General features: G+C 42.0%; 1 protein-coding gene across 1 annotated transcript in view; it reads right to left on the bottom strand.

Moving 5' to 3' along the window:
• SNX6 (sorting nexin 6) overlaps positions 1–13,508 on the bottom strand; it is a 67,264-nt gene extending 53,756 nt beyond the window's left edge. The window contains exons 1-2 of the mRNA XM_079767985.1: positions 13,442–13,508; positions 13,235–13,282 (exon numbers count right to left, since the gene is read on the bottom strand). Of these exons, the coding sequence (XP_079624111.1) occupies positions 13,235–13,282; positions 13,442–13,447 (54 nt within the window). The 5' untranslated portion in view covers positions 13,448–13,508. The remainder of the gene's footprint in view (positions 1–13,234; positions 13,283–13,441) is intronic.
• Positions 13,509–26,336: the final 12,828 nt, after the last annotated feature.

Raw genomic sequence — 26,336 nt, 5'->3', positions numbered from 1 at the left:
TGTGCCTACAACCAAGGTACATGCCCTTGACTGGAATTGAACCTGGGACTCTTCACTCCACAGGCCGACGCTCTATCCACTGAGCCAAACCGGTTAGGGCAGAATTGGATTTTCTTTACTAGTATATATTCTTTTATTCTCCCAATTTTCCAAAATATGCATGTATTACTTTTATAAATAGGCAAAAAACCCTTTTTAAACAGAAATTCTGTAATTTATTAAAAGATAAATTTTGTGAAGTTTTTCATTAAATAGGGTTGTTTAACTTTATTAGTAATGAAAAAAGTAACATTACTATTTCATTTTTGCACTATTGGTTCTAGAATGAGTAGACATATTTTTAAAAATAGTCTAGCTGGTGTGGCTCAGCAGTTGAGTGTCAACCTATGAACCAGGAGGTCACAGTTTGGTTCCCAGTCAAGGCATATGCTGAGGCTGCAGGCATGCAGGAGGCAGCCAAACAATGATTCTCTCTTATCATTGATGTTTTTCTCTCTCTTCCTGTCCCTTTCTCTCTGAAATCAATAAAAATATATTAAAAAAATACCATTGCATAAAATCAAACTTAAGATTCATAGAACAAATTAATCACTATTTAAATTGCATGACACTATCTATGATAGCAGTTAATAAAACCTTTACTGATAACTTTAATAAGATTATATATTACTAGAGGCCTGGTGCATGAAATTCATGCATGGGGTGGGGTGGGTTGGGGGTGGGGGGTGGTGTGTCCCCCAGCCCAGCCTGAACCCTCTCCAATCTGGGACCCCTTGAGGGATGTCCAACCGCCCGTTTAGGCCCGATCCCACTGGTGGGATCGGGCCTAAACGGGCGGTTGGACATCCCTCTCACAATCCAGGACTGCTGGCTCCCAACCGCTCACCTGCCTCTGCCTGATTGCCCCTAAATGCTTCTGCCTGCCAGCCTGATCACCCCCTAACTACTCCACTGCCAGCCTGATCGACGCCTAACTGCTCCCCGGCTGGCCCGATTGCTCCCAACTGCCCTCCCCTACCAGTCTGGTCCCCCCCAACTGCCCTCCTCTGCCGGCCCCATCACCCCTAACTGGCCTGGTCTCCCCCAACTGCTCTCCCCTGCAGGCCTAGTCCCCCCCAACTGCTCTCCCTTGCTGGCCTGGTCCCCCCCCAACTGCCCTCCCTTGCTGGCCTGGGTCCCCCCCAACTGCCCTCCCCTGCCAGCCATCTTGTGGTGACCACCTTGTGTCCACATGAGGGCAGCCATCGTGTGTCTTGGAGTGACAGTCAATTTGCATATCACACTTTTATTAGATAGGAAGTTAAATTTCAATTAATCATATTTTTAAAAGTTTATGCTGTAAACATACATAAAACCATTTATTTATTTAAAAATATATTTTATTGATTTTTTACAGAAAGGGAGAGGGATAGAGTTAGAAACATTGATGAGAGAGAAACATCGATCAGCTGCCTCCTGCACACTCCCTACTGGGTATGTGCCCGCAACCAAGGTACATGCCCTTGACCGGAATCGAACCTGGGACCCTTCAGTTCGAAGGCTGATGCTCTATCCACTGAGCCAAACTGGATAGGGCACATAAAACCATTTAATAATGTTTTAAAATTGTTACTGTACCCAATGCTACATGTAGCCCATTGACTGACAAATGAAATTAAAAGTTGCCTTGAATTACTATGAAGTTTTCTTTTTCCAATTATCTCACTGCCTTTGCAATATTGGAAACATTAGAGAATACTTTGTTCTTTGGTTTTCTTATTTCTATTCAGTCTTATTTAGGTCTTCATATTGCCCTTTCTACCTTTTCTCCAACCCCTTACCATAATTTTAGTTTAAGAAACCTGTTTCCTTTTTTCTATTTATTCACATTCAGGTCACTTTAAAAATGTTTAAAAGGCTGAATAATGGCTCCCCTCAAAATATCTACATACAAATCCCTGGAACATGTGGATATTACCTTATATGGTAAAGAAGGACTTTTGCAGGTGAAATTAATTTTAAGGATTTGGGGATGGGGAGATGATCCTGGATTATAAAACTAGGCAATATAACAAAATCACCTCCCTCAAGTAATCCTCCCACATCACTACAAAAATTTCATTGAAAGCTAATCATTAGCTATTTCTTTAATTTTAGATGCATATTTTTTACATTTTAACATATCTGAAATAGGAATGCCTTGCAATTGATGAGAAATTACAGTTTAAGTGGCATTTTTTCCCTTAGTGGTATATAAATGAAAATATATCTTCCAATCAATTGTACCCTGGATTTGATAAAATATCATCTTGTAAATTTGTTAATTACATAAAATGTATGGCAGATTTTCTTCTTTAAGAAAAAGTCAATAATTTTTGAGTGTGTTTATTAGGGGAAAGAATCAAAGCAAACAATTTGTTTCATCAACAGGTTATCTGAGGAAATGCTAATTAGACTACATTCACTGGTTTAATCCTTATCTAGTCAATAAACATTGTACTTTCTTTTGCCAAAGAATGACTAGGTTAAACATTTGTGTCATGGTCAAGAAAAAGACTAGAAGAAAAAATAGATTAAGCAACACCAATACAGTATCATTAGAAAAAAAATTTAAAGACACTGCCCTATTGTTGACAAATTAATTCTCCACATATAAATATTTAGTAAAGAAGACATTCACTACTAGTTTACTACACTGGCTCATTTATAATAAAGTATCTACTTTAGAACCTAAAATATTAGTTGTTTATCTTTTGCCAGAAAAGCAAATGTATAGAGATGGGTGGATGAAGGAGGAGGAAATGAAGGAAAAAACTTTATTATAATAGTCTCTCAACTGGTCTCTTGCTTCTGCCCTTTCCCTTATTCAATCTATTCCTTATAGAGCCACCAGAATGATCCCATTAAACTAGAAATCATTCTTCTGATCAAAACCCAAGAGGTCCCACTTGGAGAAAAGCCAAAGTCCTTACAGTGGCTCACCAGGCCCCATATAATCTGCATCTGACATGGTCCCTTATTAACCTACCATTCCTCTGGCTCACTGCAGCTTGGCCATAACAGGGTCTTGTTGTTCCATGAACACACAGACATGCTGCCACTCCAGACACCTATCTTACATGGCTTACGCACTCATTTCCTTTGTCTTTATGAAGTATCACATCATGAAGGCTTTGCCTGGCTCCCTATGAAAAATGCAGCTCCACCCACACCCCAACAATCCCTATCCCTACTTCACTTTTTTCACATCACTTGTTCACCATCTACTATATTTTATTTATTGTTTTTAATGGTCTTCTCTGACTAGAATGCCAGTTCTTTGAGGACAAAGATTTTGGGGTAGTTCTTAACAAATATTTGTTGAATGGAAAAAAAGAGTAGAAAGAAAGGTGGTAACCATAACAGGGCGAAGAAACTGTTTTCAGGTAATTATGGTACAATCAATTTAAAAAGTCCCAAGAGAGCCCGGCTGGTGTTGCTCAGTGGTTGAATGTCAACCTGTGAACCAGGAGGTCATGGTTCGATTCCTGGTCAGGGCACATGCCCGAGGTTGTGGGCTCGGTCCCCAGTGTGGGGCGCGCAGGAAGCAGCTGATCAATGATTCTCTCTCATCATTGATGTTTCTATCTCTCTCTCCCTCTTCCTTCCTCTCTGAAATCAATAAAAAACATTAAAAAAAAAATCCAAGAGACAGAAGTAAATTCTGTTAAGCTAATTCAAGTCAAATTTAAAATCTATTTAACTCCTAGCCCAGTTATGATTTTTAAAGTCCTGTATACCCAGCAGTCAAATCAATGGTTGATTATACATACACTAGTGACCCAGTGCATGAATTCGTAAACATTGAAAGGAAATTACTTAGAAGAAATATTTTAATATCACTATTCACCCTTTTTCTATAATAGAAGTGTCAACCAAATTCATGATCGACAATGACAGGTTGAAGCACATGTGTGTGATTGGCGCCAGTGAGAGCTTTATGTGTATCATGCATGTGCGAGTCGACTTAGCCTTTTATAGATATAGGACAAACTTGCTTAATTAGACCTGCTTTCTGATTTAGCTAAATTTTTTCCAACCCAGTGAAGCACCCCAACTTCTCTTTCAGGTAATTGTCAGCAACACAGCAGTAAATATCAACATGAAGCAGATTATTATTGTAGATCATGCAGGGAGAACAAAGGGTAAAATATTTAACTGTAGCAGTGTCTGACCATATTCTGCACAGTGAGAAAACCTGAAGTCATTTTCAAGGTCCACCATTTCTTACTTCTTTTCAGTCGGGTCAAGTTTGTAAACTTTCTAAATCTCAATTTTCTGGCTAATGAAAAGAAAGTAGGATTCCACCGAGTATCCTATTTACCTACTCCAGGATTTCTGTGAGGATCAAATGAAATAAGGCACATCAAAATGCATGACAGACATTTGGTTAAAGTGTAAAATGTTTCCACCTGGCTATAAAGCAAGTCGGGTTCCTGGGCTGAAGAAACTGCAAGGAGGCTAGTTACTAGGGAGAAGAAGCTGGGCATTGCTACGTGACGTCATTACCCGGATGGACACTTAGCATAGCCTTTTATATACATAGATTTTTCTGGAAACTGGCACTTGTAACCAGATTTCCTCTCATATACCATACCAGATACAACAAAACATTACTAGGGTCCCATGATAGGTCACTCCAATGTTGTTCTTTTTTTTTTTTTTTTAATAAATATTTTTTATTGATTTTTTACAGAGGAAGGGAGAGGGATAGAGAGTTAGAAACATCAATGAGAGAGAAACATCGATCAGCTGCCTCCTGCACACTCCCTACTGGGTATGTGCCCGCAACCAAGGTACATGCCCTTGACCGGAATCGAACCTGGGACCCTTCAGTCTGAAGGCCGACGCTCTATCCACTGAGTCAAACCGGTTAGGGCTCCAATGTCGTTCTTGCTGGTCTCAACTCCCACTGCTCTTTTGCCATAACTGACTTGCAAATTAATACATATAGGATCAATTCAACCATCAACTTTTTTTACATTTTGAGGTGCTGAAGGTGGCTAGAGAAAAGTCATAATTGGTATTTGCAACGAGACCATACCAGAAACAATAAAACATTACTAGAGTAGTACTAATGGTGTCTTGCTATGTGTTCCTTCCAGGTCAAAGTTATATTACTAGTAGTGCGCATATAAACTTTTACTCTTTAGACAATATACTAATATGCATTTATTCAATAAACTTTTTTATTTTTTTAGCACTTACATGCAAACCACTGTCCTAGGCCTTAGGTGGAGGATATGAGGTGAACAAAAAAACCTTGTCTTCAAGAAATTTGTAGTAGTGAGGAAGACAATCCTACCTAATAATAGACAAATATGCAAACTGACTGCACCTTCGCTACACCAAAGCCACGCCCACCAGCCAAGCCACGCCCACCGACCAATCAGGATGAGTATGCAAATTACCCCAACCAAAATGACAGCTAATTTGCATATCGAGACAGCGTAGAAAGAAGCCAAGAGCTGCTGAAGGGAGCAAAGCTACGGAGAAGCAAGCAAGCCAGGGGGAGGAGAAGGGAGGAGCGGAGGCGGGGCTGGGGGAGAAGGGAGGAGCGGAGGCGGGGCCGGGGGAGAAGGGAGGAGCGGAGGCGGGGCCGGGGGAGAAGGGAAAAGCAGGCTGGCTGGCGGAGAAGGCGGGGAGGGGGAGAAGAGAGGAGAGTAGGCAGGGCGGGGTAGAGTGCAGCAGGAAACCCTATTGCAGGATTTTTCCTGCAACTGGAACACTAGTATCTATACTAATAATCTATACTAATAAAAGGGTAATAAGCTAATTAGGCCGGACATCTTCTGGACGACCTTCCAGACAAAGCCATGGTGGCGGGGCCAAGGCAGAGATGGTTAGGGGCAATCCGGCCAGCAGGGTAGAGCAGTTAGGGAGATCAGGCCGGTAGGGGAGAGCAGTTAGGGGGATCAGGCTGGCAGGGGAGAGCAGTTAGGGGGATCAGGCCAGCAGGCAGGTGAGCAGTTAGGAGCCAGTGGGATCGGGCCTAAACCAGCAGTCAGACATCCCCTGAGGGGTCCCGGATTGGAGAGGGTGCAGACCCTGCTGAGGGATGCCCTCCTTCCCCTCCCCCCATGCACAAATTTCGTGCACTGGGCCTCTAGTTATGTAATAAAGCACTCTCCCACCATTTTTACTGTGTACAATCTGATTTTATCAATCCCTCCAGTCCTGTGACTTTTCCATATATTTCCAGTCTGTTAGCCCCCTTGCTGCTTCCTTCCTTTTCCAATCCACTCCCTATGTCACAAATATCTTTCCAATACCTTTCTTACTGGTCCTGTCAACTCGAATTGCTCTTGTGCCATATCTGGCTTGGAAATTCCCACACTCAGGATCTGCTGACCATCAACTTTCTTTTCTTTCTCTCTCTTTCTCTCTTTCTCTCTTTCTCTCTTTCTTTCTTTCTTTCTTTCTTTCTTTCTTATTTTTTTGTCTTTTTTTTTAGAAAGAGGGAGGGAGGGAGAGGGGAAGAGAGGGAGGGGGAGAGACAAAGAGAAACACCGACTGGTTGCCTCTGTTACACACCTGGTTGCCTTTGGTATGCACCCCGATGGTACGTACTCTGACCGGGGAACAAACCTGAAACCTGGGCATGTGCCCTGACTGGGAATAGAACTGGAGACCTTTTGGTGCATGGGACAATGCTCAACAAACTGAACCACACCGGCCAGGGCAACTTTCTTTTCTTTTTGAGCTGCTAAGTGTGGCCAGACAAAACTCATAATTGTTTATATTGATCCAACTACAAATGAATGGTCTCCAAATTGCATTAGGCCCTTCAAACTTTTGGACAATCCCGAACAGGTCTGCTCAGCTTCCCTTCTGATTTCCTTCAGCAACTACTCCAAACTTTTATGAAATTTCCACCTCCACTCTCAACAAGTGATCTTGCCTTCCACATCCCAAAGAAATAAACACGAGCAGCTGTTTTTCCCTCAGATGCACCAATAAACCTTTCTACAAAAAAGCTAGCCTCACCGTCTTCTCCATATTCTCCTAAGTGCTGTCCTGTGGAGGGCCAAAATGTTTGTCCACCTGAGCATTCAATCTTCCTGTCTGCTCCAGGACCTGCTCATACACTGCTCTTCTAGTCAAGGTAGCTTTGGTCTCACAAAACCTTCTTCACATACTGAGTACCTAATATCCAAATCCAGTATTTTTCAGTTTTCTTAACCTCTCTGCAGTATTTGCCTTGGTGATCATTCTGGCCACTTCTTCACAACTCTTTTTAAAATCCTCACCTGAGGATATTTTCCATTGATTTTTTTACTCTCTTTTTCCCTTCTCACCTGAGGATATTTTTCCATTGATTTAAGAGTGTGGAAGAGAGAGTGAGACAGAGAGAAATATTAATGTGAGAGAAACATACTGATTGGTTGCCTTCTGCACATGCCCTGACCAGGGCCTGGGCAAGGGAGGAGCCTGCAACTGAGGTACCTGCCCTTGCCTGGAATTGAACCTAGGACCCTTTGGTCCGCAGAAGCTCTATCCACTGAGCAAAACTGGCTAGGGCTACTCTTTTAACTTCTGGGGGCTCCTCTCATTCTGCTCTTACTCCCTTCAGCTCCACCAATTATCCACTTCTTCTCCTTGGTTTTAAATCTTAGTTTCCCCTGGGTGCTATTTGACCTTGGCAACCTCAGCCATTCTTTTTGTTGTTGTTGTTAGTCCTTACCCGAGGATATTTTTCCCTTGATTTTCAGAGAGAATGTAAGAGAGGGGAAGAGACAGAGAGAGAGAGAGAAACATCGATGTGAGAGAGACACATTGATTGGTTGCCTCCTGCACCCCCCATCGGCGGGGTGGGGGTATGTGGGAGGGGGGGATGGAGCCTGCAACTGAGGTACCTGCCCTTGACCAGAATTGAACCCAGGATGCTTCAGTCTGCAGGCCAATGCTCTATCTACTGAGCCAAACTGGCCAGGGCAGCCATTCTTTTTTTTTTTTAAATTATATTTTTATTGATTTCAGAAAGGAAGAGGGAGATAGAAACATCAACAATGAGAGAGAATCATTGATTGGCTGCCTCCTGCACACTCCATACTGGGGATCGTGCCCTGACTGGGAATCGAACTGTGACCTCCTGGCTCAACCATTGAGCCATGCCAACTGGGCAGGGCAGCCATTCTTGATTAATAACTCCTAAATTATTATCTTCAACTCAGACCTCTTATTTTAAGTTCCCAATCATAATTTCAAGTTACCAACCAGACATATCCACCTGGATGTTTTCACTTATTAAACCACCTAGTGTCTTCAATATGCCAGCCACTGTCCTAGGTGCTAGGAATAGAGCAATGAAAAGACACAATCCTCACCCATACAGACCTGACATTCTTGTTTAGCAGGTAAGAGATTAGATGCCTCATAGGCACTTGAAAGCTAACATATCTGAAATCAAACTTATTATCTATCTCCTAACTCTGTTCTTCTATATATATTCATTTTCTCCTTCTCCTCTGCCCAGCCCATGTATTTATTTAGTGACGATACCTTGTCAATTCTATCTCCTAATTATCTCTTTGTTATGTGCCCCCCCCCCCCCCATTCTCTCTTCCACTGCCTTATTTCCACCTCATTTGGACTACTGAAATGATCTATTGACTGGTTTCCAAAAGGAGTCAATACCCCTCCCCCCGCCCCCCAAATATCAGAGTATTTACAATGCTAATTTCACCTGGGCATAGGTCTTTCCTAGGACTAAAATCCTTCAGGACTTCCCATTGCTTGGAGCCTTTACCATTATGTACTTTACACTCTACCTGTAATATCCATATCTACCCTGCTTCCAGTAAGAACAAGTGCTCCAGGTGGGACCAAATTATCTACATATGTTAGCAAGTTTTCCCACAAAATTCCTGATCGACATTTAAGGATTAGCTTCTTTAGGTGATGGCATAGTGGTTACCCCAGGATTTAAGAGTTAGGCTGCCTGAGTTTGAATCCAGCTCATACTGGCTATGTGACCTTGGGCAAGCTAATTATGAACCCCAGTTTTACTTTCCAAAATAGGAATAATAGTAGCAGCTACTTCACAGGGATGAGAATTGAATCAATATATTAAAGTCCCTGGCAAGCAGTAAATGTTATATCGTATGTAGTTATCATTAGATCTTCACTACTCCCCCTTCAACAAAGTTAAGCACTTTCTCGTAAGTTCCTCATTACACTGATGGTCTCAGGGCAAAAACTTTCTCCTTTTCTCTGCCAACATTCATCTTCTTATCCTCTGCCAACACAATCTATGCCACATTTTTACCTAAAATAACTATCAATAAACGTGGAATGTGTTCAAGCTAAATGCTGTGCAGGTATAAAAGAAAATGTAGATATCTGGACCAAGTCTTGAAAGATAAATCAAATTTCAAGTGGAAAAAAAAAAGGGGTAAGGAAAAAAATAAAGCACTCCACAACACTGAAAAGCATGCATAAAGCAGGCATTAAAGTGTAGACAACCTTGGCGGGATAGCTCAGTTGGTTCAAGCACCATCCTGACGCGCCAGGGTGTGGGTTCGATCCCAGGTCAGGGCACATACAAGAATCAACCAATGAATGCATAAATAAGTAGAACAACAAAAATCAATGTTTCTCTCCCTCTCCTTTTCTCTTTCTAAAACCAGTAAAAAAATAAAATCAATCAATAAAATTAAACAATAAAGTACAGAGAAAGATGCTTGGGCAGTGACAAGTAGATGAGACTATGCTTAGAGTGTGTGTATCTGGAGGGACATACTGAGAAATGAAGCCAGCCTTAAAGGGTTTGAATGGTGTTTAATGCTAGCCTAAGGAGTTTGGATCTTGTTGCAACAAGAATTGGGTCCATGTTTTTTGGCTAGTGGTGCTACGTGACTTAATTATTTTAGTTAGGTAACTAGAAGTAATGTGAAGGCTGGATTGAAAAGTAGTAAGACTGCAGACAGACCAATGACAGGTACTGCCACAATCCAGGCAAGAAATAGCAGAGACCTTCACTGGGGCCATGCAAATGAAAGATAGGACACACAACATTTGGAAGATAGGATACACAACATTTCAGAGGTGAAATTAACTCGCCTCAGTGACTGTTCTGATATGGGGATGGAGGATATGGTTCAGATTTCTTGCCTGCATGATTGGAAAATGATGACATTATGAAGAAATACAGAGGGAGGAACAAAGCTAGGAGTCCAGGAGAGGTGCAGATACTCCACCTGAAGTAATTTTTAAACAATAAACATATTATTTAAATTCAAATCAAGTGCTAAGAGAATTATGTCATCACACAGGCATCCACTGCTTTTATTTAACAAGCACATCAGAGCAAATGTGTCAAGTTCAAAGGGCTCATTTCTTTACTATATAATGTTAAATTTAAAAGGCCTTCATTTGTGAAAAATCAAAAATCCCCTAATATGTAGAGCCGTGGCTAAAAAAATTCATATATACACAATAATAAAAATATTTTTAAAGTCTTTTTTTGAGTTTCTACAAAACAATATTTTCTTATGACTGTAAGATTCTCTTCTATTTCAAATATCATGATGAAAATTCAAGGCTTCTTAAAAATATATTTAAAAACTTTAATTTTGCTTACTTGCAGCTCTGTATGAAATGCTTACATGATTATTTTTGAATCTGTGATGTCCCCTCTGCAATTTGTATCAAATATGCACTTCATGTTTTTTCTCTATCAAGACTATTAAAAGGCTGAACAAGGTAATCCAAACCATAGGTGCAATGTCTAAAAATTCTGGTTATGGCAATCTATTTCTATCAGAACAAGTACAACACAAAGAACTTTAAAAGGCTACATAGTTCTATTCCTGAAATGAGGAAACAGCAGGATAACTTTATGCAGCTATAATCAAACTTCAGTGCAAAATGGAATCTTCTTGGGTTCTTGTTTAAAAAGTAGTTTTCTGTCCTTCTCCCCCCTTAAGAGACTGACTTACTTATGAGGGCACAGACCCAGAAACTTGTTTTTCAAACACCCTAGGCCAGTGGTCGGCAAACTCATTAGTCAACAGAGCCAAATATCAACAGTAAAACAACTGAAATTTCTTTTGAGAGCCAAATTTTTTAAACTTAAACTTCTTCTAATGCCACTTCTTCAAAATAGACTCGCCCAGGCCGTGGTATTTTGTGGAACAGCCACACTCAAGGGGCCAAAGAGCTGCATGTGGCTCGCGAGCCGCAGTTTGCCGACCACGGCCCTAGGCGATTCTGATGCAAGTGTTTCAAGGCCACTTTGAGAAATACATGCACTGTGTCTGATGTCAGAAACGTGGGTTTGAAGTCCACCTCTCCCCCTCCTATCCTGGCCATGTGACCTGAGACTACTTACTTTCTCTAAGGTTCAGATTTCTCATCCGTAAAAGGGGAATACTAAAAGCTTCACAAGGATAAATGAGATAATATAATGAGACAATGCCTCGACAGTGCTTTAACACAGTACCCAACCATTATTATTATTGTCAATTCCACAGGACAAAAATAAGGAAGAACTGGACATACATCCATATTTATCATGGCATTATAAGTGCTTTCTAATTCATGGTAATGTTTTTCTATTTTCATCTACAAGATTCTACGAGCCTCTTGGTCAGGCATGCTCTTTGTCCTCCTCTACCTTTAATTTTATAATACATGAAAAAAGTTTTTGGACACATTACTTAAGTGGTTCCATTTCTATAAGCAAATCTTACCAAAGGCTAAAGCCAGGAACACAAATATACACTGGAAAATACATCAATATAAATACTAAAAAAATTGAAACTTTTACTGAACATTAGTCAGAATTTTACAAGGAGGCAATTCGTTTGCTTTTCCTGGTAGACCACAAAAATATGATGAAGTTGTTATCTAAAGAAGTAAAAGGCCATATACTTTATATTTGAAAACAGTCCCGTAGGGCACATGCCAGGGTTGCAGGCTCCATCCCCAGCAGGGGGCGTGCAGGAGGCAGCCAATGAATATTTGATGCATAGATGTTTCCATCTCTCTCCTTCCTCTCCCTTCCTCTGGCTCTAAAATACAAACATATTTTTTTAAAAAAATCCATTATATAAGTGGTCGTCTAACTCCACTATCTTATCCCAGAAGATACATATACACATTTACACACACATTTTAAAATAAATCAAACTACAATTTTTAGAAATAACCAGAAATCCTATATGAGGCTTTTGCACTAAAAGTTTTAAATGAATCTTTTGTGTAAACTGAGAAATGTATTAATTCATCATCTATCAAATAAAAGTATGCAGCACCTTCTGCATGTCTTATCATTCAAAAGCTTTATAAAGGTCATCAGCGAATGCTACCTATTAAAAAAACACCAATAATATCCTGAAAATATTTTATCACCTGCCAAAAATCGACTAACAGATGTGGTCTCTCACATTACCTAAGATGAATAAGTAAAATCAAAATGGAAAACTAAAGTGCAGGCTCTGTTAAATGCGAGTGAACCGCGGAACCTTGCTGAGTTGCAATCATCATATATCAATATTTTTCAAGTGTTCACTTGTACAAGGCACTATGAAGATGACCACCACCCTTCAGCAAAGGCAAGTGGGGGGAGAGAACGGTAGGGAGAAATCGGAACCCTGAAGGTCCTTTCTGAAGTGGAATGCAATTCACTTCAAAACAAGGTTAACTTTGAAAAGGGTGTCTTTTTTTGGGACATTAAGAAAAGTGCTACAAGCACTTTGCAAAATCTGGTGGGACAGTGGAAAAGAGTTCAGATTCGGTGACGGTAGCATCCCTCGCAAAGAATAATTTGGAAGAAGCCCGTACTATCGATTACCTATTTTAGAGAGAAAGAAGGTGGGCGGGAGCGGGTTTAAGAGGTCCACACGGGGGAAATGAGGGTGCCGCCAGGAAGGTCTGAGCGTGGGTTTTCAGAGCCCCCCAAAGTGGCGAGGGGAGGGAGTCCAGCTCCGACCTCCAATTCCTCACCTCCGCCCCGACCCGGGACGGGGAGGAGGGCCGCTGCAGGGTCCGAGTCGGGGCGGGGACCAGCAAGGGGCTGCGGGTCCCTAGGAAATCAGAACCGGGCGTCCCCGAGGGAGGAAGGGCTGCAGAAGGGCGGGGCGCGGAGTGGCGAGGAAACTGAAAGGAGGCCGGCGAGGAAGGGGTGGCGCGCGATCCAGGACCCTTCGGCGTCCCACACCCCAGGGCCCCGGCGGGGGAGGAAGGGTCCCGCGGACGAGGAGGCAGAACTTACTCCGCGGTCCTCCTCCGAGAGGAAGTCGGGGCCGTCGTCCAGGCCTTCCTGCGAGGTCCGAGGGGCCCGGCGCGCCCGGGGAGAGGACGGAGTGAGGGAGACACAAAGGGAGACATTAGTGCCAGGCCGGCGGGGCCCCCAAGCCCGCCCCGCGCCCACGGCCCCCACCGCGCGCCGGGGGCTCCGCGCCGCTTAGAGTACACCCACCATCATGGCTGCTCCGAGGCGAGGGTCAGCGCAGGCGCGCTCCGCACCGCGGGGCCGGAGGGAGCCCACGGCGGCGGGAGGGGAGGGGCGGGGCTACCCGCGGGGCGGGGCCTCTGAGCAGCCCCGCCCACCCGGCGCAGGGGCTGGGGTCTGCAAGCCGGGAAGAAGGGAGGCGGGGCTTTCTGCCGGAGGTCGGGGCACCCCAAGGCCGACTCACTTGGCGGGGGACACACAGCTAGAGGATGGCGGGCTCCGGCCCGGGCAGGACTGAAGGCCCGTGGGGGAGCTGTCCAGTTCTCTTTCCCTGAGGGCGGTGGCGAAAAACCAAGCAAGCGATCCTCCGCCCTCCGGAAGCCGCAATAAATCATCTAATCTTTGTCTTGGGCCACAGGATAATTAATCACAATTAATATTTTGCCGGAGAAGTTGTGGGAACCAAGGGCCTTAACACAGTCAGCAGTCAGGCTGTAATCAAGTTTTTACTGCTGGCAAGGTAATAAATAACTACCTGAGAGGTCGGGGCGCTAATGGTTGAGCGTTATAAAAATGAGCACTCCTTTCCTTTATACCAAGAAATGTCCCACGCCTACTCCAGCTGTCCAGCTGTGTAGTGTCACACGGGTGTCCACAGGCACCTCAAATAACAAGGCAAAACCCTTCCTTAACATCGGACCACTTTACCTATATACACACACAAGCAATCCTGTGCTTCCATTCAATTAATGGCATCTTTAGATGTTAAAGCTAGAAACCTCAAAGTCCAATTCAGATCCTGCCTCTCTTCATTACACAATCTAGTAACCAAATGCTATTGTTTCTGTAATTGATTATCTGCTGTTACTTAAACCGGTCCCATTTCTCCCCACAACGTCCTTCCACAGCAATTACCCTCAGCATATCTCCTCTGGATCTTTGCAAAATTCTCTTAACTTTTTTTTAATTTCCATATCTCTTTCCTCCATTCTACACACTGCTGCCAGTTTTCCTCCTAAGATACAGATACTATTGATGATTACACTACTGCCCTGTTCAATAATCTTTACAAGTCTCCATATGTAAAAATCTAACTCCTCAGCCAATGATTACAGGCCCTCCACATTTTTTTAAAAATATATATTTTACTGATTTTTTACAGAGAGGAAGGGAGAGGGATAGAGAGTTAGAAACACCGATGAGAAACATCGACCAGCTGCCTCCCGCACACCTCCTACTGGGGATGTGCCCGCAACCAAGGTACATGCCCTTGACCGGAATTGAACCTGGGACCTTTCAGTCTGCAGGCTGACGCTCTATCCACTGAGCCAAACCGGTCAGGGCCCTCCACATTTTATTTTCTCTGAGTTTTGCCAGGCCCCTGGTTCTATCCTATTGAATGGAAGCTCTCAAAACAATAATATTAAATTTACTAATTCTTTCATGAGAATTTTTAGCTTTCATTTTGTATATAAGGAGAATTGAAGCATAGAGAGATTAAGTTACTGCCCCAAAAGGGTTATTTTCCAATATAAGGGGGATGACTTTATTTTTTTGTCTTTTGTTTATTGTTACCCAGTGCATTGTAATAAGTACTAGAGTAGTTTTTCCATTTGGGAGTCATGAAGCATCATTCAGAATCAGTGTAGTGTGAGGAAATGTCAGAAGGAATGTTCCAGTAATTTGTTGCTTATAAAAAATGCCAATATGTCCTAATGACCTATTTCTGGATTGAAGATAATGCCTATAAAGCTCCACTTCCTAGATGGAGAGAGAAGAGTGGTGCTACAATTACTGTGTACAACTGATAGGAGGGTCAGGTGTGTCCTTGTGGACAAAGGTCAAGAAGGGTCATATAGGACCACCTCAAAGGCCTCTCTGATAACTAATTAAGGGCTTTAAATTTCAATTTTTAAGCCATGTCCAGAAACATCGCCCAGAAACATTGAAATTCTCAAATGCTAAATTTAAAAATTACTAGTTATGAAAAAGGACACAATTTAAAATATGTGTAGCCAACTAAAATGATCTGATAAGACATATAGTAGTTGCTGTCATTAAAATCAGTAGCTGAAAACTCATGAGTAGAGAACCCAACCTTGAAATAATTAAGTAGTTCATTAATATCTGAGCCTTCCTTTCTGAGCAAAGGTCTCAGGCTATATTTTCTGAATTATAAAAAGGAATTATCAGTAACTAATACTAACAGCTATCAAAAAGCCAGTTACAATTAAGGAATATCAAAAGAAAAGAAATTAATCTAAGCTCACATAACAGATTTTTCTACTACTTATAAAATAAAACAAGAAGATATTAAAGCTGAACCACTCCTCTAACACCTTAAACCAAATAATCAATTTTTATCTTGTTTTGATAGATTTCTATAAAATTACTTACTTTTATATAAATTTTAAAAGCAAAGTATGTTGAGTCACAATCTGATTACTTCAAAGATTTAGCTACATGAACGTAAAATGCTATAATTGCAAATAGTTTTCCAACAGTATGCTTCAAAAACAAATGTATTGGAAGATTTAGAAAAGAGTAAAATTTTAGAGAATAATTAGAGTTACTTTTATTTATTTATTTTTAAAAAACATTTTATTGATTTTTTACAGAGAGGAAGGGAGAGGGAGAGAGAGTTAGAAACATCGATGAGAGGGAAACACCGATCAGCTGCCTCCTGCACACCCCCTACTGGGGATGTGCCCCCAACCAAGGTACATGCCCTTGACCAGAATCGAACCTGGGACCCCTGAGTCCACAGGCTGACGCTCCATCCACTGAGCCAAACCAGTCAGGGCTAGAGTTACTTTTAAATTTTGGAAATAAAAAATTGTATTTGCCTTGAACATTTTGTCAAACAAAAATAAAGTTTTACCTAAAGAAATACTTTAAATGTATGAAATAGCCCAACTGGTGTTGCTCAGTGGTTGAGCGTGAACCTATGAATCTGGAGGTCACAGTTTCATTATCAGTCAGGGCACATGCCCAAGTTTGCAGGCTCGATCCCCATTGGGGGGTGTGCAGGAGGCAGCCGGTCAATGGTTCTTTCTCATCATTGATTTTTCTATCTTTCTCTCCCTCTTCCTTCCTCTCTGAAATCAATAAAAATATTTAAAAGTTAAAAATAGTAATTATTTAATTACATGGAGAAGAAAACTTTAATTCTTTTTATCATGTTCTGATCAAAGAAGTTTTCACCAAGACATATTTTTATCAATTCCTCACATTCTCAAATTCTAGGAGACCCTATTCTGTTTTGGATGACCTTGGGTCCTAATTTTTCCTCCTTCTTCCTGTGAGTTATGCTACAAAATTCTCTACAGGAAGATCACAGAACTCCATTTTTTCCAGGATGTGCTATATTATTAGGTTGCCTAATGTCAAGTAACAAGAGTCAATTCAAATAAACTTGAGCAGTAAGGAAATTTATTATCCTATATAATAAAACCCTAATATGTAAATCAACTGAACGGCAGAATGACCGGTGGAATGACTGGTCGCTATGATGTGCACTGACCACCAGGGCGCAGATGCTCAATGCAGGAGCTGCCCCGTGATGGTCAGTGTGCTCCCACAGGGAGAGCGCTGTTCAGCCAGAAGCCAGGCTCATGGCTGGTGAGCGCAGTGGCGGTGGTAGGAGTCTCTTCTGCCTCTGCAGAAGTGCTAAGCAGCAGCAAGCCAAGCAGTAAGGAGCAGCGAGCAGGTGGGTGGTAAGGAGCGGGGCGTCCTGGGCTGCCAGAGGGATCCTGGACTGCCAGAGGGATGTCTGACTGCCAGCTTAGGCCCGATGCGGGATCGGGGCTAAGTTGGCAGGTGGACATCCCCTGAGGGGTCCTGGACTGCGAGAGGGTGCAGGCTGGGCTGAGGGACCCCACCCCCCACACCTCCAGTGCACAAAATTCGTGCACCAGGCCTCTAGTCTCACAATAAGAAAGTAAAAAAAAAAGAAGTCTATGGGAATAGTACAATCAGTAGCTTCCTGGTGCCATCAAAGACCTAGATGCCTTTCAACTCTCCAATCTGCTATTTTCAGTGACCACCTCATTCTAAAGCTGATACTCCTCATGATCCAGGATGACTATGGCAACTTTAGGTTTCACATCCTAGCTAATAAAGACAGAATATGCAAATTGACCGTAACTCTGTGACAAAGACGGAAGCGCCCACAGCCAATAAGGAGGGAATATGCAAATTGATGCCTCAAGGTGAGAGGTGGAAGGCGACTCTGGCCAGAGCTAAGGTGGAAAGGCGGCTCCAGGCTGGAGCGAAGGCGGAAAGGTGGCTTCGGCCGGAGCGAAGGCGGTGCTGGCAGCCAGGGAAAGGAAGGCCTATTCTTGCACGAATCTTCGTGCATCGGGCCTCTAGTATGGACATAATATCCACAAGCAGAAAAGAATTTGCTTAGAAAACTTCCATCTCTCCTGTAGACCTTTCATATTTCAGTCTAATACTGGATCTCATGCCCACCTTTAAAGGGGACTGGTATAAATAAGATTAGCTTAGAGCAGCAATTTTCAAGTGATGTGCTACAAGAATTTTAAAAACATGCAATACCTGACTTTTCAGTCAGGGACACTGACGTCTTTTCCCTTAGATTGTCAAATGAAAAAGTGGCGACAACCAACACAACACTAGCCATCTGGTGACTTTATTAATTAGTTTATGTGTGCCATGAGATGGAAAAAGTTGAAAATAGTTGGCTTAGAGTCTAAACCTTAGACCAGTCAGGAATTATTGCTGGGAATGGGACTGGGGCTAGCCTCCCTAAACCACAAGGCTTCTTGGAAGAATGTGGACACCTGAGTAAAACTGGAGATTCCAGGAAGGAGACAAAGGGAAATGGATGTGGGGGAAAAAACCAATCAGTGTCTCTATAATAGCAATCAACAAGACATGTTCTCTAACACTAAATCTGTTAGGTACAATGCTATGCTCTGACAAAATGAATCACTGATAATCCACTAGTTAGAGATAATCATCTGTTGCTTTTTTTTTTAATCTGAGAAAGCTTGTTTATTTTTCTTGCTTTAATGGAACAACATATTCCATCAAATTATCCAAGGAAATCCAGATAATTATCCATTTCTTCAAGGTTTTAAATACATTTTAAAAGACCACAGAAGGATAAACATTATGCCACTTTAATAACTTTCTCCCTCTATACTTAAGGAATTCAAGTACAGAAATAAGCTGCAGTGCTGAGGTAGCATTGCAACCTTCTCCCAACATGACTACATAGGTGCTTAAGGTTAAATGTGACTATTGCTGTGAGGTTTCAAGCTACTTGATGAACCAATACTATGTCACATTTATACCAAAAGCAGGACATTTAGACCAAATGCAGCATGTGAAAGGAATATTTTCAATATATGAATATGTAAGTGTGTGTGTGTGTGTGTGTGTGTGTGTGTGTGTGTGTGTGTGTAGGGAAAGGTTGATTGAACCACACTGATAACAGAAAGTTAGAAGCCAGCCATTGTTGGAAATACAGAAACATACACAGTCTTTGTGCTCAAAATGCTCAAAGTCTTCAGGGGAATTTCTTCTGTAATTTCATCCATTTGAGTCTCATTCAGAAACAGCTTTAGCTTCCTGCTGCGAAGGGCAAACATCTTGGCGGCTTCACACAGAAGACCGTCATAGGTGAGTCCATTCTGCCCAAGTGGGTTTTCCAGCAGGAGAGTGCCCACTGTTCCCATTAAACACTCTTGTGGGTTTGCATTCGGGAGCTGTAGGTTGATATGCTGACAGAGAAGAGTACTAGGACTGTCAATCACAGAGGGAGCTGGTCCTGCAGTCACACACAGCATCTTTCCACTAAGACTCAGTAAGTCGGTTTGGTTTTGTATTTCTGTTTCCCCGTGGAAGAGCGCCAGCTCTGTATTTTTCACACCAAAAATGCTAGTAACAACACTCTTCAGCTTTAGGAGGTCTAACTGATCATCGTCTTTTGGATTTTCCAGAAGCAGTACTCCACCTTGCTCACTGCCATTTGCACAAATGTGGAGATTGACATATGCACAAGCAGGGCCAGGTGTGGAGGATCTCCTGGTGAGTGTAATTTCCAGGTCAGACCCCTTTAACTGCATTTTTTCTAGAATAAGGATTTTATCTGATGTTAGGGACTGGATATGGTTTCAAGGAAGCCTTTATGGTGGCAAATATGAACTCCATGTGGCTTTCAATAATGGTGCTCAGATAATTTCCTTCAGACTTTGCTGTGTAATAAACTGTTATTTCATCAGTGGGGACCAGATTGCACTTTTTGCGAAGTTTCTGGATGCAATTGATGACTTCCCGAGCCACCATCTGTTGCTTTTGAAAGCTCTTTATATATTAAGAATAAAATCCCTTATTAGGTTTGATAAAGATATTTTTAAGTCACTTTGCCTTTTAATTTTAGGTTATGATGTGTTGACATGCGCAAGTTTTAAATATATATATACATACTAGATGCCTGGTGCACAAAATTCGTGCATGGGGGTGTGGGGGGGGGTGTCCCTCAGCCCAGCCTGCACCCTCTCCAATCTGGGACCCCTCAAGGGATGTCTTACTGCCCGTTTAGGCCCGATCCTGGTGGCAGTCGGACATCCCTCTCACAAGCCAGGACTGCTGGCTCCTAATCGCTCACCTGCCTGCCTGCTTGATTGCCTCTAACCACTTCTGCCTGCCAGCCTGTTCACCCCCTAACCACTCCCCTGCCAGCCTGATCGGTGCCTAACTGCTCCCCTGCCAGCCCGATTGCCCCTAACTGCCCTCCCCTGCCAGCCTGGTCACCCCTAACTTCCCTCCTTTGCCAGCCTGGTCGCCCCTAACTGCCCTTCCCTGCCGGCCTGGTCACCCCGAACTGCCCTCTCCTGCAGGCCTGGTCCCTACCAACTGCCCTCCCCTATTGGCCTGATTGCCCACAACTGCCCTCCTCTGCTGGCCATTCTGTGTCAGCCATCTTGTCATCCACATGGGGGCAGCCATCTTTGACCACATTGGGGCAGCCATCTTGTGTGTTGGAGTGATGGTCAATTTGCATAATACCTCTTTATTATATAGGATATATATATATATATATATATATATATATATATATATTGATTTCAGAGAGGGAGGGAGAGGGAGAAAAGTATAGAAACATCAATGATGAGAGATAACCATTGATCGGCTGCCTTCTGCACACCCCACACTGGGATCAAGCCCGCAGCCCAGGCATATGCCCTGACTGGCAATCGAACCCTGACCTCCTGGTTCATAGGTTGATCCTCAACCACTGTGCTATGCCGCTCGGGCTGCAAGTTTTAAATTTAATGTACTTAGATCTATCTGTCTTTTTGTCCTTTAGGCTTCTATTTTAGTGATAATGCCAAGAAAGACCCAGATTATCCCACGATTACATACTAGTAAATATCCACAATTTTTCTACTAAGTTATTATATTGAAAGTTATTGATTTCAGTTAATGAACCAAATCAGATGAACAAAACAGATTTGTCAATTTCTTTGCTCCTTGATCCTCCCCCATAATTTAGGAGTTAAAAAAAAGCAAGCCAGCCCAGCGGGCATTGCTCATAGGTTGAGCTTCCATCTATGAACCAGGAGGTCAGTTCCATTCCCGGTCAAGGGCACATACCTGGGTTTCAGGCTTGATCCCCAGTCAGGGGCATGCAGGAAGCAGCCGTTCAATGATTCTCATCATTGATGTTTCTATCTTTCTCTCCCTTCCTCTCTGAAATCAATAAAATATATATTTTTAAAGAGCAAGGCATACTTTATTAAAATGTATCAATAAGCAAACAAGCAACACAGATACCATATATATAAGTAAAAAATAAATCATATCTCAGCAGATTGAGGTGGAAAGGCTAATGTTTCAGAGATAAAAATTACTCTTAAGAGAAACAATTAACTCCCACTCCTCTGGGATTCAGACCTGGGAATCAGCACTAATGGTGAATCAGCTAGTCTTGACCGTGGTGTCTGAGGACCAGGAGAAGAAGTGACATGACTTCTACAGATCCCAGGGCATGTGCAGATTAATTGATTAATATCAATAACTCTAACCTATTTGGAAGCCAAAGATTATTGAACTAAAGTCTAGCATATTTCCTTTTTCTTATTTTTAACATGAGTTTCTAAAGGGAGAGACATAGAGGACAATTTAATTTGCTCTATGCCTAGAACATTAGCAACACATATATTAAATTTTTTTAAAAATAAATCTTTATTGTTAAGATTATTACAGGTGTTCCTCTTTTATTTTTTCCCCATAGCTCCCCTCCACCTGATTCCCCACCCCACCCCATGTCCTTACCCCCCGCCACTGTCTTCATCCATAGGTGTAAGACTTTTGTCCACTCTCTTCCCACAACCCTCAGACCCCCTTCCCCCTGAGAATTGTCAGTCCACTCCCTTTCTATGTCCCTGATTCCATTATATTCACCAGTCCATTCTGTTCTTCAGACTTTTTATTCACCTGATTTTTAGATTCACTTGTTGGTAGGTATGTATTTGATATCTTTTTGTTGTTCATAATTTTTATCTTTACCTTTTTCTTCTTCTTCCTCTTCTTAAAGAATACCCTTTAGCATTTCATGTAATCCTGGTTTGGTGGTGATGAACTCCTTTAGCTTTTTCTTGTCTGTGAAGCTCTTTATCTGACCTTCAATTCTGAATGATAGCTTTGCTGGGTAGAGTAATCTTGGTTGTAGGTTCTTGCTATTCATCACTTTGAATATTTCTTGCCACTCCCTTCTGGCCTGCATAGTTTCTGTTGAGAAATCAGCTGACAGTCGTATGGGTGCTCCCTTGTAGGTAACTAACTGTTTTTCTCTTGCTGCTTTCAAGATTCTCTCTTTGTCTTTCACCCTTGGCATTTTGATTATGATGTGTCTTGGTGTGGTCCTCTTTGGATTCCTCTTGTTTGGGGTTCTCTGTGCTTCCTGGACTTGTAAGTCTATTTCTTTCACCAGGTGGGGAAAGTTTTCTGTCATTATTTCTTCTAATAGGTTTTCAATATTTTGCTCTCTCTCTCCTTCTGGCACCCCAAAAATTCGGATGTTGGTACGCTTAAAGTTGTCCCAGAGGCTCCTTACATTATCTTCATATTTTTGGATCCTTTTTTCTTTTTGTTTTTCTGGTTGGGTGTTTTTTGTTTCTTCAATTTCAGATGTTTGGTTTGATTCTTGGGGTACGTTGATCTACAGTTGAGTTTCTGTATATTCTTTATTTCAGACAGTGTATGCTTAATTTCTTACTGGTCCTTTTCCATTTTTTTGGCATTCTCATTAAGGTCCTTGAAGGTCTCATCAAGTTTCTCAGCGGTTTTTAGAAGATTCTTGAGTAACCTTATAAATGTGGTTTTGAACTCTATGTCGTCCCGTAGTTTGCTTTCCTCCATTTTTTTCATTTGTGACATGTTTCTGTGTCTCTGCATTTTGGCTGCTTTCCTGTGTTGATGGAGTGGCTTTGTGTGGTAGGTGACTTATAGGGGCCAGTAGCTCAGCCTCCCCAATCACCTGAGGTGGACGGTCTTGGTACACCCCTTTGTGGGCTGAGTGCAAAGTCTTGGTGTAGTTAAAAGCCTTGATTGCTGTTGGTACACTGGGAGGAATTGTCCTCCAGGCCAATTGGCTGTGGGGACCCGCTGTGTTTATAATGGAAGAACTGCTGTGCTGGAGACACGCTTATGGTGCAGGACTTGTTTCAGTGGGGCTTTGGTGCTCACTGAGTCTGCCTCTTGAATGTGTCACTTATGGATGTGAGGAGTTGAAATCTGTGTCTCACACTGACCACTAGGTACACTGGCTTCTGGATCTCCAATGGGGTGCAGGTCAGCTACTGTCTGAGGTCACCCTGCAGAATCTACAGCGAGAACTACAGTCCTCTCCTCCCTGCTTGGGATTTGTAGATTATGGAGCTGTCTGAACTGGTTTGCAAGTTTGCTAGGTTAAGTGGTGATAGTGAAGGCCATTCATATGCAAAAGCCACTGCTTGGAGCTTGGGTGAGTTTATAGGTTGTGGCAAACAGTAATGGCTGGCAGCCAGCCGTCCCGCACCTCCGACCGCGTCCCCGCGTTTCGTGCCCCAGTGCAGCAAACAATTATTCCTGTGCGCAGCTCTGCAAGCAAGCCACCCTCACTTTCCGACCCAATGGCAGACAGTCCAGCTTCTCCCCGTAGGAGAAGAAAAGAACGCCCGCCGCCAGCCGGGATCCGCCACCAGCCCGTATCGTGCCCCCCCTCCCCACCCCTCACCCCACCCCCGTACCTCAGCTTTTCAGCGATTGTGCACTGAATGTTCTTTTCTTTTCCGTCTAGTTGTAGAACTTCCACTCAGCCAGCCCTCCCATGGCTCTGGGTGATAGACATTTTGTCTTTTAGTTGTAGTTTTGAAATTGTTGGGCATGGCCGCAGTTTAGGTGTTTACCTACCCTGCCATCTTGGGTTCTCGATGTTAAATTTTCTAAGTTACATTTTGATATTGATAATTTGATGACCTCATCCCTCCATCACAGAACTGCAGTGCAGGCACAATACATAAAGCCTGGAGGGAGCCCAGCCAGGATGTCTCAGTGGTTGAGCATTGACTCTTGGGTTCCATTCCTGGTCAGGGCACATTCCCAGGTTACAGGCTTAATCCTCAGTAGGAGGCTTTCAGGAGGCAATCAATGGATGATGTTTCTCTCTCATTGATGTTTCTATCTCTCTATCCCTCTCCCTTTCTCTCTCTCTAAAAATCAATATAAACATATTTTTAAAAAAGAAAGAAAAGAGGCTATAAAAATGGACTCCTTTCTTTTATATATATTAAAAAGTCCTGAAGGGAATATGGGATAGGGCCTGAAATATGACACTCGTAAGTGGTCAGAAAAATTAATATCGGGGCTAAAATTTAAGATTCCCTAACTCATGAAGCCCAGATGTAAAATGCCTTAGGATGAGGGAAATCAAGCTCTATTTAGATATATTTTCTCTCATCTTTTGTCATATTCCATTATTTCACATGAGGATTCAGGCCTTATAGAAAAAGCAACAAGAACTCAAATCTTTCAGTTATTTGAAATAAAATATCTTACTTAATTTGCATTCTAGATTCAGTGGAGCAGACTAAGAACCCTACTGTGAGAATTATACCCAGAGATCATTGTGATTTTTTAAAGTAAGAAAACTTTCAAACATCTAAAATATTTAATTTCCAAAAGTTAGATTTTTACTCAAATTTTCAAGAACACACTTTTTGTGTAACATGAAATGAAGCTGTTTTTTTATTAGCTCATAGAAAAAGAGAATTTTAAGATATTTTACAAAATTATTGGATTCTATGCAGCATGTAAGTTATTGTTTTTCCTAGTTAAGAATTTCTACTTTCAGAATAAAAATATAATACTACTCTAGGGTTCCCCCCTCTTTCTTTCTTTTGTGTGAGAAGCTTTTTCACTTCCACTTTTCTCTATATTTTGAAAGCTGAAGTATTTTTTTTGCAGTTCTGGTCTGCAGAGAATGCTGATGACTCAAGATGTCTCCAGAAAAGGTGATTGACCCCCAAAACAAAACTTAGCAACTTCTAATCATTTTTGGATGCTCCCTCTTCTCAGTGCACTGTCATCAATATTGTATGTTTTCGTCTTTGGAAGACTGAAATCTTAGGGGTTGAGATATGTCTTCTCTTAATCATATCACATTAACTTTTAGAGATAGATCCTTTATTATTTTTGTCAACTAATAGATAATAAATCCTAAAATTGACAATTACACCCACTATGCTGACAAATATGGCTCCCCCTCCCCCCATCACCAGATGAGTTTTGAATAAAATTTCAATTTGGTAATTGGATCGTGCAATCTCTTGTGCAACAGTGAGTGAGGCACTGCAGCTTTAAAAAAGTGGGACTATTAACAGGTTTTAAATTAAAAAAAATATTTATTGATTTAGAGAGAGAGAGAGAGAGAGAAACATTGATTTGTTGTTCAATTTATTCATGTAGTCTATAGTTGCTTCTTGTATGTGCCCTGATGGGGGATCAAACCCACAACCTTGATGTATGGAGACAACGCTCTAACTAACAGAGCTACCCAGCCAGGGCTATTAATAGGTTTTTATAAACATGCTTTCTACTGTTTGTCACAAAATGTGTTCTTCCAGATTTGTTTTTCTTTTTTGACCCCTACCCCATTTCACCTTTCCCCTACCCCTCACCTGAGCAACTACAGAAATGTTCTCTTTATCTAGGAGCTCCATTTTTTGTTTTCATTTTTTCAGATTCCACATATAAGTGAGACTATACTTGTCTTTCTCTCACTGACTTATTTTACTTAGCATCATGACCCCAAGGGTCCACCCTTGTGTCACAATACAAGATTTAATTATTTTTTATAGATATGTCATATCTATATCATATTTTCTTCATTCATTCATTCATCCATGGAACTGAGGTTGTTTCCATATCTTTGCAACATTTTAAAAAATATGGTTTTATTGATTTCAGAGAGGAAGGGAGAGGAAGAGAGAGATAGAAACAACAATGACGACAGAGAATCATTGATCGGCTGCCTCCTGCACACCCTTTATGTGGTATCAAGCCCACAACCCAGGCCTGTACCCTTGACCGGAATCGAACACGGGACCATTCAGTCTGCAGGCCAACATTCTGTCCACTCAGCCAAACCGGCTAGGGCCAGCCTATTATATTTAGTTATAGCAGCCCAAATGGACTAAGACACTATCTTTACAATTTTTCTAAATTCATTCCAAAATAAAAAGTTTATTTAAAAAAATACTCTGAGAAGGGATTCAGGCATCCATAGCACAAAATGATTAAGAAGGCCTGGCTAGCGTGGTTCAGTGGTTGAGTGTTGACCTGTGAACCAGGAGGTCATGGTTTGATTCTTGGTCAGGGTACATGGCCTGGTTACAGGCTCGGTCCCCAG

This window comes from Cnephaeus nilssonii (genome assembly GCF_951640355.1).
Source record: "Cnephaeus nilssonii genome assembly, chromosome: 4".
Taxonomy (NCBI): domain Eukaryota; kingdom Metazoa; phylum Chordata; class Mammalia; order Chiroptera; family Vespertilionidae; genus Cnephaeus; species Cnephaeus nilssonii.
The sequence above is the reverse complement of the archived record's forward strand: the minus strand, read 5'-3'. Positions and strand labels throughout refer to the sequence as shown.